Below are 12,680 nucleotides of genomic sequence, written 5' to 3'. Positions count from 1 at the left end.
ATTTTGAAATGCTGATTTTTTTTTTACAGATTCGGAATCTCTGCAGTTGAAAAGGGGTAAATTTTCAGATTAACACCCGCACGATTTTCACTAGGGTTTTAGAGTCAGAGTTAGGCTTAGTGTTTTAGGGTTACGGTTACGGTTAGGGAATTCCGTCCTAAAACTCTAACCGTAACCGTAACCCTAAAACCCTAGTGAAAATCGTGCGGGTGTTAATCTGAAAATTTACCCGAAAAGGTGTTATTCTGTAGAACCCCCCCCCCCCCAAATGAGCTGCGGTCCATTTCCTTTACCTCTGCCCGGTGACGATTATTCCATAGCTTATTTTGTCACAACACATGCAATTAACCCATTTGAATTTTCGTCCCGCTCCTCAAATTAATCGATGAAATTTTAAAATTTTGCTACTTTTATCTCAACATATCAAGAAGGAAGTGTGAAGCGGGGGTCTTGATGAGCTGAAAAGACAAGTGAACCTTGTCAGTGCAATCAACATCCAAAGTTGTCGAAAAGAGTCACATGGATGAGTCTGTATTTCTGTTTGTGACAAGTGAAATTATGAGGAACCAGTTCACCGTTTACACCGGTAAATCTAATTCGCGTTATTCTTGTCACCTAGTAATCAATAAGTTCGTTTTCATGGCAGTTGGAACGTTTTCTCTGCAAGGATGGCCACCTTCGCACGACTACAGCTTAAAAACGCAATCGAGCTAACATGGTTGCATGAATTGCTAGAAACAGCAGACAAATTTTCCCTATCACCCACCCTTATTTAAGGGCAAGAATACATTCGCGAATGCAATCCTATATAGTGTCTCAAAAAGCTGGTTGGATGGTCACAACAGGAATTGTTTTGATCAGGGACGACATGGGTTAAGCATCAACAGCAAACAAAAGTGAATTTCAACGGTTAATAAAAAGAAACCTGATGTTTCCTTTCCTCTGATAATAATCTTAATAATTTTTTTTAATTAACAAGTGTATGTGCGAGGGTTAATAAGAGGGAGGGGGGAATTAATAAATAAAAATGCCACATTAAATTTGACTAATTCTACAAAGAGGGAAAATGGCAAAATATAAGGTAAATCTGGATGTATGACAAAAGAATAACGTGAAACTAAAATAACATGTACCTACTATAATTTTAAAACAATACACATACACAAGTCAAATAGGTAGCCCTTACGAGCATTCTCGAAGAGCTAAAAAAAAGGGGAAGAACCCCCAGCAAATATCCCTCTAAGCTAGGGGTTCTCAACCATTTCTTTTTATCTTTGATTAGTATTTTATTCTGGTGGATCCCTCATAATCATTTGATGTTTAACTAATTTTATAGAAACTTCTTTAAAAATTCCCATTTTGTTTTTCACACATTAACTTGTGTAAATTGAACTATGTAAAATGTTAGAGAAAAAAAACCTAGCTTTTTCTTGCAATACATATCAATACATACATACATCTAATGCAAAGTTTATTCAGGGGCCCTTAAAATACTTTTTGGAACCCCAGTTTACTATTTTGTAGCAAGACCCCCGCCCCAACAATTTTGTATGGACCCTCAGGAGCCATATGGATCCCAGTTGAGAACCACTGCTCTAACACTCTTAGTTAAGAAAACGTGTAGTCACAACATACACAAACATACAAATGGGATGGTCAAGGCTGGGACGGCTTTGATTAAAAAGTAGGCCTGTTCGATCAGGGGTGATGGGGGTGGGAACTAAAGAACAATAACAATTACGATACTAAATATTTTGTCTTACCTGAATTCATTTTCCAAAAACGGAAATATGTATGTATAATTATATATATAACTTTCGGTGGCGGGGGTGGGGAACTGACGTTTTTAGCTTTTATCTTCTTTCTTCAGAGAATTAAATTTAAAAAGAAAATATCTTCAACTGAACACACAACAGATCCTGCCTTTTAAGTGAGGCTTTCAAATGCTGTGGATATTTCCCCATAATCACTTCATTCGCAGAAACAAACAAACAAATAAAACATTATCTAGAACTTAATACCAGCAGACAATATAAATATGAATATAAAATTTATAAACAATTAACAACGTGAAATGAAAAATATGTAAACAAACAAAACAGCAAAGAAAAAAAAGGGAACAAAAAAAAAACAAACAAGAAATAAATAAATTAAAAAAAAATTAAACAAAAACTCAACTTGCGATGTGACTGGAGCAGAAAGCGAACATATTCTACGAAGAGAGAAACGAGTGAAAGATTGGGGGTGTGGAGGAGGCCATCAGTACAATGTGTGTGTGTGTGTGTCTTTTCTCTTGACAGCTTGATTAATTATAAATGACCAGAGAGAGAGAGCGTGTGTGTATGTGTGTGGTTAAAAGAAGCCGTTGGCTAAGATACCCAGTCACTTTAATGATGGAAAAACATTGTGTGTATACATACATACATACATACATACACACACACTTCTGTGTGTAAGCAGACGGGACGAATCTGCTGGTGTGAGCGAGACATTTGTGTGTGTACATGCGAGGGAGGTAGCTAATACACACAGCATGGTGTGTTTACATGTTTCGTGGTATATGCGTGCTCATCACTACTTTCGTTGGACTTGTTAAAAGTTTTACTTTTTCTCTGTGTGTGTATGTATATCTGCGTACATTTGATCGTGTTATACTGCGAGAGGTATTTATGTATGTATGTATGGTCATGTGTATATACATTTCAGCTGTACATTTGTGATGTCTCTTCTTTTTCTACCCACCTTGCTTTCTCATTCATCCATTATACGACCATATGTGTGAACCCGTTAATAATGGCGTGTATTTGTGATACATATCTTTAAGGTGTGCCACTCAACCTCTCACCCCGACTCTGTCTTTCTGGTATGTGCGTTTATGTTACCGAGCGATGTGTATATGTGTGTGTGTGTGTGCGTGTGTACGTACATATACATCTATGGTATGCGTGCCCTTGAGGAAGCCCATCCTCCCAGCCCTCGTCTTTCCCCTCCCCCTCTAAACCATCTTCCATCTCTCTGCGATATATGCGCACGTGTGTATTTTAAAGCTTGTGTGACCACTTCGCACGGTAATTCATGTCGGTATGTGGTCATGACTGTTTTCTCCATCAACCAGTCTGACAAGTTAAACACACACTCACGCACACACACACACACACACGCAGCTATCCGGCAGTGAAATAGAGAAAGTTTAAGAGGAATATGCAAATATGTAAATACCGAATTAAATTAGTAAATAATAAAATTAAACTGACTAAAAACTACACCACTCTTTCTCTCTAACACACACGAGTAAATGAACAAACGAAAGAAAGTAGCACTCAAGACATTATTTGAAAGAGTTACATATACTTTAAATCTCTGTGTGCCAGCATCTGCTGAGATGGACGTCTCCTATGCGTCCACGAAACTTAAGTCATGTGAAGCCGAGCAAAACCCGTGCCTGCCTGCCTGCTACGCGGGTGTGCGTTTTCTGTATATCTGTACATAAAGACTCTAGGCACAGGGCACGAAATGTTTGGAGAGGAGCGGGCAGTCGATTAGATCGACTCCAGTACGCAGCTGGTACTTAATTTATCGACCCCAAAACGATGAAAGGCAAAGTTGACCTCGGGGGAATTCGAACTCAGAACGCAAAGACAGACGAAATACCGCTAAGCATTTTGGCTGGCGTGCTAACGTTTCTGCCAGCTCGCCACCTATAAAACGACCAAATATCAACTGAAGAGCATTCAGTAGACAAATGTGGTGTATAGGATTTATTTTTGGGTAAAAAATGGTTAACAGTCATCCTGACGTTTCGACAGCGAACGACATCGTCAATCTGTCAAGACCAGTCTTTGGAGAAACTTTGAAGTCGTTTCCATGTAGAAAGGTAATGCCATGACTTGTTCCAGGGCCTCTGAGATTGGTGGTAAGCTTCATCAAACTAGAGACCTGGCCTGGATATTAGTTGAGTGAACTCTACTAAAGGCACCCTGGGTACTAGGTGCTGTTTAACTGTTTGATGGATTAAGTCTTCCATGCAAATAAACAATGCTTTGATTTGAACTCAGAATGCAAGGATCCAGGACAAATACTGCAATGCATCTGGTCTGACATTCTTAGTTCTGCCAATACACACACCATCCTGGATTTGCACATTTTTTGTGATGAGTATGGACAAGAATAGCTGTGTAAAGAAGTGCCGATCTCTAACTGTGGAGGGAACCTGTGGAAGAGGTAGACCCAGGAAGACAGTGAAATATGATCTTTGAATGTTGAATCTCATGGAGTGATGACAAGTGACTGAGACATTTGGCAATTTGCTGTGCTTGAGAAGACATGTCAAGCCAAGTGAAATCATAGTTGTGAATGGTGTTGGTGACACGTAAGAGGCACCCAGCCATAGAAACCAAGCCAAAACAGACTGGAGCCCGGTGCTGCTCTCTGGCTTACTAGCTCCAGTTAAACCCTCTAAACCATGCACGCGTGGAAAATGGACGCTAAATGATGACGTGATGATACACACACACACACGACAGACTTTAGTATCTATTTACTAAATCCATTCATAAGGCTTTGGTTGCCCTGCAGAGGTACTAAATCCAAAACCATGAGGTTGTGAAGCAAACCTCTTAATCACACAGCCATACCTGCACCTATTCTCACAACATATGGATTAAGTAAAACCTAAAAGAAAACTAGAGGAGTGGTGTGTGTGTGTGTGTGTGAAAGGAGAGGTAATTAACAAACGTTACTACCACAAATATAGCTAAAAAGAAAATGAAAGAAATGTTTTCAGTAATGTGACAGTGGCAATAATAAAATTGGGTGGGTAGGGATCTCACAGCCTGGCCTGTCCCTCCCTGTGTACAGCACATAAGTAGAGGAATTCACATAGAATGACCCATGAATGTCACCACACTCACAGAAGTACAGAATGTAGTACAGTCAACAAAAAGCAGACCATCAAACAACAGCAGAGCACTCACTGACAGAATGTTTTTGTTTTAAAATTAAGAATAATATGTCACTTGTTTATAAAAAATATATTTTGGAATTGCAATGAAGACTATATCTTATGTTATAGAACTCTGTCATTTAAATCACAACAAGCTACAAGATGAACCAATAGACAAGCTTCTGCAAAGCTACACAACCCAGCAGAGATGCTGGGGCAACACCCTGAAGGGTTTTAGTTGAACAAATCGCCTCTAGTATTTGTTTTATTTAAATTTTGGTACTTATTCTAGCAGTCACTTTTGCTAAACTACTAAGACACAGAGAAGTAAACAAACCAATATTGATTGACAAGAGAGGGGAGAAGGTGGCAAACAGACAGAAAGACAAATACACACACACACAAACTGCAGGCTTCAGTCTGCAAAATTCACTCACAAGACATTGGTTGGTTTAAAGGCTATAGGACAACACACACAGTGGGAGTAGACTCAAAGCCATGTGGTTGCAAAGTGAGGCTATTATTTCTAGCAGGGCGATCAACCACATAATAGTGCCCTTGGCTTGCATGTGTCAGACTTGTCACTATGGCTGTCACATAGCAGAGTCCAAGCAACAATAAACACATGTTGTCATTTATTGGTTCCCTGGCAGCTGCTGAACAGCATAAATTCATTGATTTATGCTAAATAAATAAATATTAGCTTTTGTCATAACCTCATTCTCATCCAGTGAAGAAGCACCACTTAGATTTTAGTAAAAAAAAAAAAATCCCTTTGATTATCCAGAAAGCCAAAATTATTCTATCGAGTAAAGGTAAGGCTGACTGGATCATTTATCCCCAAGTGGACAAAAATATTGAAAAAAAAAAAAAAAAAAAAAGCATTTCGCCTATTTGGACATAATAGCAACTTTATATATATATATATAATTTATATAAGGGCATTACTATACAGTAATGCCTCACGCTTAGAGGGACTAAATAAGTCAAAACTACCAAATATGTGCTTATTTTTTGGTAGTTTTGACTTATTTAGTCTCTCTAAGCGTGAGGCATTACTATATAGTAATGCCCTTATATAAATTATATATATTTATGGAAAAAAACGATGGGTTTTTTTCCTTATGGGGTTTTTTCACGCTGACTACTTGATAAATTCTTATAAAGATTTTATCCTATATTATATCATCATCATCATCATTTAACGTCCGCTTTCCATGCTAGCATGGGTTGGACGATTTGACTGAGGACTGGTGAAACCGGATGGCAACACCAGGCTCCAGTCTGATTTGGCAGAGTTTCTACAGCTGGATGCCCTTCCTAACGCCAACCACTCAGAAAGTGTAGTGGGTGCTTTTACGTGTCACCCGCACGAAAACGGCCACGCTCGAAATGGTGTCTTTTATGTGCCACCCGCACAAGCCAGTCCAGGGGCACTGGCAACGATCTCGCTCGAAAATCCTACAGGAGCCAGTCAGGCGGTACTGGCAACGGCCACGCTCAAAATGGTGCATCTCATGTGCCACCCGCACAAGAACCAGTCCAGGGGCACTGGCAACGATCTTACTTGGCTTGCCGGGTCTTCTCACGCACAGCACATTTCCAAAGGTCTCGGTCAGTAGTCATCGCCTCGGTGAGGCCCAATGTATGAAGGTCTTGCCTCACCACCTCAGCCCAGGTCTTCCTGGGCCTACCTCTTCCACGGGTTCCCTCAACTGTTAGGGTGTGGCACTTTTTCACGCAGCTATCCTCATCCATTCTCACCACATGTCCATACCAGCGCAATCGTCTCTCTTGCACGCCACAACTGATGCTTCTAATGTTCAGCTTTTCTCTCAAGATACTTACACTCTGACGGGTATTCACATTGACATTACACATCCAATGGAGCATACTGGCTTCATTCCTTGCGAGCTTACGTATGTCCTCAGCAGTTACAGCCCATGTTTCACTGCCATGTAGCATGGTTGTTCGTACGCATGCGTCATACAGTCTGCCTTTTACTCTGAGTGACAGTCCCTTTGTCGCCAGCAGGGGTAAGAGCTCTCTAAACTTTGCCCAGGCTATTCTTATTCTAGCAGCTACACTTTCAGCGCACCCACCCCCACTACTAACTTGGTCGCCCAGATAGCGGAAGCTATCGACTACCTCTAGTTTTTCACCCTGGAATGAGATAGAAGTTGTTTCCTGTTTGTTTACAGTCTTTATTGCACCTGAACATCTGCCACAAACAAAAACTAACTTGCTAGTTAACCTGCCTTTGATGTTGCTGCACCTCTTATGTGTCCATAGCTTGCACCGGGTACATCTTATAGAGTTACTACCTACTCCTTTTCTACATACTGAGCAGGGCCATCTACCTGAAGGGGTTTGTGTTTTATCTACCTTCCTACTTATTAGGATTTTGGTTTTAGCTAGGTTGACTCTAAGGCCCTTCAATTCTAGACCTTGCTTCCACACCTGAAACTTCTCCTCTAGTTCTGATAGTGACTCCGCAATTAGGGCAAGGTCATCAGCATAGAGGAGCTCCCAGGGGCAACCTGTCTTGAACTCCTCTGTGATTGCCTGGAGGACTATGGTAAATAAGAGGGGGCTGAGGACGGAACCTTGGTGGACCCCTACCTCTACCCGGAATTCATTGCTGTACTCATTTCCAACCCTCACCTTACTGGCAGCATCTCTGTACATGGCTCGCACAGCTCTCACATATATATATAGTTGAAATTTACAGAAAAATGAACAACAAGCAGGTGTATTAGTTTGACATTCGGGAAGGTGAGAAAGTCTTTTATGTTTTGAGCTTATGCTCTTCAACAGAAAGGAACATGAGGAAATAAACAGAGAGCGGATTAAAAAAAGGCTTGTGGAGTTAGCAGTCAATCATACCAACTGGTTGGACAAAGGTGGTTAGACAGGAGAGCTAGGAAGAAGGGGAGATAATAAAGTACTGGTGATCCCAAAATGAAGATGCATGTGGATAGGGGCTGGTGACTTTGATGTGTGGATGTGTGCGTCTGTAATGTGTGGGTGTATGGATGATGATGTGGGTGCTGGGAAGTGGTCAGTGCTAGTGTGTGCAGAGTGTGGGGTGGTGTGGTTGGGGTGTGGATGGAGGGGGTATCAATGAAGAGAGAAGGTGGTAGGAGTGAATAGAGGAAAGGTGGGTACTTAAATGGGGCCCCAGTGACCCCCATTTTTTTACTGCATTTCCCTCGCTTCTACACTTATTGATTAAACTATGATCAACATCAGTGCTTAGCACATTTGCCGAAATAAGTTTGGGCATTCAGAATACCTTCACGTACATTCAAATCAAGATAAAGAGTTATAACAGGTATGTTTCAAGTGTGGTAGTGTGGATATTTATATTTTGTAGCTTATGAAACTTATGTCTAGGCGGAAGACTAATTTTCCTGTTCTGGTTACAATATCTGCCTAAAGATTTGTAATAGAAGATAGAATGAGATTGAGATGAAATGGACCCTATTCATTTTATCTCAATCTCATTTTAATATTTTTTCGGAAATGATGAAGTGATGGAAAAATTATGATAGCTGTGATAGTCATACATTTCACTTGCTTAGAACGAATGGAGGTTCAAACTATGAAATGAATTAATTACTACAATGAGTTTGGAAGCACATATAACTCCATGAAAGTGTTGCAAACTTTCATTGTGAGAATAAAAAAAAAAAAGAAACAGAAAATGGATCCCAGAGGCCTCAAAGATGCCCTCCGCAGGATCTAGCCTGAATGCTGCTCAAAGGACTACTTCAAGGCTAGTAATAATAATAATCTTTTCAATTAAAAGCACAAGGCCTGAAATTTTGGGGGAGAGGACTAGTTGATTCCATCAGCCTCAGTGGAATTTGAACTCAGAACGTAGCGGTAGATGAAATACCGCTAAGCATTTTGCCCAGCGTGTTAATGAATCTGCCAGCTTGCTGCCTTTAATAATACTAATAACAATAATAATAATAATTGTTACAAATTTTGGCACAAAATCAACATTTTTAGGGGGAGTGGTTAGTTGATTACATTTTAATAAATAGGTGCAAGCATGGCTGTTTGGTAAGAAGTTGGCTTCTCAACTGCATGGTTCCCAGCTCAGTCCCACTGCATGGCACCTTTGGCAAGTATCTTCTACTATAGCCACAGGCCAACCAAATCCTTGAGTGGATTTGGTAGACGGAAACTATAAGAAACTTGTCATAAATACACATGTGTGTGTGTATGCATGGTTGCGGCACGTGAGTGTGTGCGTCCCCTCCCCACCTGACAAGTGGTGACGTCCCCGTATTTCAGAGGTTCTGAAAAAGAAACAGAATACTAGGCTTAAAAAAAATAAAGGGTCGATCTGTTCGACTAAAACCCTTCAAGGTGGTGGCCTCAGCCATAACTGAAACAAGTAAAAGGTGAAAAGGCGAAGTCACTCAGAGTCGAGTTTTGAACTGAGAAACCTAAGTGTCTCCCCTCTCACGACAACTACTAACGTTTCCTTACATAATCCCACACAATGCTCCTCAATTAATCGAGGAAATTTCGTATAACGTTCACTCCCCACTAAAATTACAAGTTTCAATAAAAGAAAAGAAAACATAGATTAAAGGGACGACACAGATTTGTGATTAATTACGAGTTGCTTCCCTTGTCCTCCATTGATGAAGAATACAATATGTAAAGAAACGAGAGCGCGTCGACGTTGTTGAACTTGCTAGAAATAGCAACTAAATTTTCCTTAAATCATTTATTAATGTCTTAAAATATTACGTAGGATAGTGTAATTCTGGTTTTACAATGTATTGGAAGGTCTTATGTAGTCGTTCGACTAGGCTGAAATAAAAGTCAAATCACATCCTATTGTCTTTGAAAAAAAAAAACAAAAAAAAAAACGGCGAAGGTAAAGAATACGCACACCCGGTGTCTATGGTTAGGATTTTGGGTTACGCCGAAAACGGGTGGTGTGCGTATTATTTACCTCCGTGAAAAAAAAAAAAAAAACTAGAAGTAAGGGTACATTAGTAGTCCTAGATATTCTGCCTGAGTAAAAGACGAAATGGTCATTACAACTAATATTACAGAAGTTGTTGCTTATGATGAAGAAAGATACAGTCAAAATGCTATCAAACAAGAAGGAGCTTGAGATAGGAATAAGAGAAAAGGTAAGGGAGAAAAAATGTTATCTACAATAATTAAAAATTTTGGTACAAGGGCAGCAATTCCGGAGGAGGGTATAAGTCGATTACATCGACCCCATAATTGTTCAACAGGTACTTAATTTATCGATCCTGAAAGGATGAAAGGTAAAGTCAGTCTCAGCGGAATTTGGACTCAGAAATGAAGACAGATGAAATGTCGCTCAGCATTTTCCCCAGCATACTGATGATTCTACCAGCCCACTACCTCAATAATTTCAAATTTTGGCAGAAAATTAGTAATTTCAGGGGAGGGGGTAAGTCGATTACATCAACCCCAGTGTTCAACTGGTACTTATTTTATCGGCCCCCAAAAGGATGAAAGACAAAGCTGACCTCAGCAGAAATTTGCCTTTCATCTCTTCAGGGTCGATGAAATAAGTACCAGTGAAACAGAAATAGAGCTGTACTTTTTGGTTATCTCACCCCCATTAAAAAGTTGTCAGGTAAGAGGTTTGATCTGAGATTCTGCATTGAAACTGAAGCAATTGTAAAATGGAAGAGACATTTTTGCCATTTAACCCTTTTGTTAACAATATATCTAAGGTGGTGAGCTGGCAGAAACGTTAGCATGCCGGGTGAAATGCTTAGTGGTATTTCGTCTACCGCTATGTTCTGAGTTCAAATTCCGCCGAGGTCGATTTTACCTTTCATCCTTTTGGGGTCGATTAAATAAGTACCAGTTACGCACTGGGGTCGATATAATCGACTTAATCTGTTTGTCTGTCCCATCTGTGTAGTCCCTTGTGGACAGTAAAGAAATTAGCACGCTGGGCGAAATGCTTAGTGGTATTTCATCTGTCTTTGCGTCCTGAGTTCAAATTCCGCTGAGGTCGATTTTGCCTTTCATCCTTTCGGGGTCAATAAATTAAGTCCCAGTTGCGTACTGGGGTCGATCAAATCGACTGCCCCCCCCTCCCAAAATTTCGGGCCTTGTGCCTAGAGTAGAAAACCATATATCTGTTACTGACTTTGTTTCAATTAATTAATTCCGAAAATAATGAAGGATTTAGTAAATGGCAATGACAGATTATCCTTTCACAAAAGGATAATCTGTCATTCATTAGGCTGGTATTTGGGACATAAGTCAAATTTCTAAACAGGACGTTTGTATCATAGAAACAGAAAGGTTAGGTTTTTACAGACAAAAACTGTTAAGTTTACTTCTGGTTTATTTTAATTTATTAACACTTGGGTGAATGATCATTGACACAATTCCACTACAATAAGAAATAGAGCATTTGCTCTATTAATGAAAAGAAAAAAAAGCATGTACAAAAACATAATAGGTCTCAGTACTTAACACAATTCAGAAAACAAACCTATGAGGCATAATGCACAATCTAGAATAAAAGAAAGTTATGTATTACTCGAATGAGCAATACACAACTTTCACAGTATATATTTTATGTAATTACCTCCCAATATGATAAAAGCTTAGGGTGGTGAGCTGGCAGAGCTAAATGCTTAGCAGTATTTTGTCTGCCGTTACGTTCTGAGTTCAAATTCTGCAGAGGTTGATTTTGCCTTTCATCTTTTCAGGGTCGATTAAATAAGTACCAGTTAAACACTAGGGTTGATGTAATCGACTTAATCCCTTCCTGGCACTTGTGCCAGTGGCACGTGTAAAGACATTCAAGCGAGATCGTTGCCAGTGCCGCTGGACTGGCTCCTGTGCAGGTGGCACGTAAAATACACCATTTCGAGCGTGGCCGTTGCCAGTACCGCCTGACTGGCCTTCGTGCCAGTGGCACGTAAAAGCACCCACTATACTCTCGGAGTGGTTGGTGTTAGGAAGGGCATCCACCTGTAGAAACTCTGCCAAATCAAATTGGAGCCTGGTGTAGCCATCTGGTTCACCAGTCCTCAGTCAAATCGTCCAACCCATGCTAGCATGGAAAGCGGACATTAAACAATGATGATGATGATTATATATATATATATATAAATAAAACTTCACTGAAGTAATTTATACTTATGTGTGTGCATATGTATATATAAAACAATCATGTATTGTTTTGAAGATGACTTTTCTTTTATATATAAATAAATAATTAAATTTTATCAACTGACATCTTATCTCACAGAAACAAGTGTTTTTTCACAAAATTCACTCAGGGACACATTGGTCGACACACCTATCACCCAACGTAACAGCAAAATGCGCATTCTACAAACACTAAAACGCTGGCAACAAAACAAATATCACAACAAACACAAAACAAATGCAATCAACTGATACAATTCAACAACGCTTAAAAGATGAAACTGCATGCCTCAGGAATAAGAAGGTGCAGTAGAAGCTTGCATAAAACTGTTGATAACATAATGGTAACAGTTTGTAAGGCGGCGAGCTGGCAGAAATGTTAGCATGCCGGGTGAGATGCTTAGTGATATTTCGTCTGTTTGAACGTTCTGAGTTCAAATTCCGGTGAGGTTGACTTTGCCTTTCATCTTTTCGGGGTCAATAAATTAAGTACCATTTGCGTACTGGGGTCGGTCTAATTGACTGGCCCCCTCCTCCGAAATTTTGGGCCTTGTGC

At 39.9% G+C, this 12,680-nt stretch overlaps 1 protein-coding gene across 5 annotated transcripts in view; it reads right to left on the bottom strand.

Moving 5' to 3' along the window:
• LOC106875024 (uncharacterized) overlaps window positions 1-12,680 on the bottom strand; it is a 55,524-nt gene that overhangs the window by 25,189 nt on the left and 17,655 nt on the right. Inside the window, exon 1 of one of the 5 annotated variants that reach the window (XM_014922979.3) lies at window positions 2,179-2,989. The exons of 1 other annotated variant lie outside the window; for it this stretch is intronic. In XM_014922979.3, the coding sequence (XP_014778465.1) occupies window positions 2,179-2,209 (31 nt within the window). In that variant the 5' untranslated portion in view covers window positions 2,210-2,989. Of the gene's footprint in view, window positions 1-1,763; window positions 2,106-2,178; window positions 2,990-12,680 lie in introns of those variants that run through there. 3 more of the 5 variants (XM_014922993.3, XM_089356085.1, XM_014923001.3) reach the window with 3 other exon arrangements.

Source organism: Octopus bimaculoides, chromosome 8 (assembly GCF_046866305.1).
Source record: "Octopus bimaculoides isolate indiv1 chromosome 8, ASM4686630v1, whole genome shotgun sequence".
Lineage (NCBI taxonomy): Eukaryota > Metazoa > Mollusca > Cephalopoda > Octopoda > Octopodidae > Octopus > Octopus bimaculoides.
The sequence above is the reverse complement of the archived record's forward strand: the minus strand, read 5'-3'. Positions and strand labels throughout refer to the sequence as shown.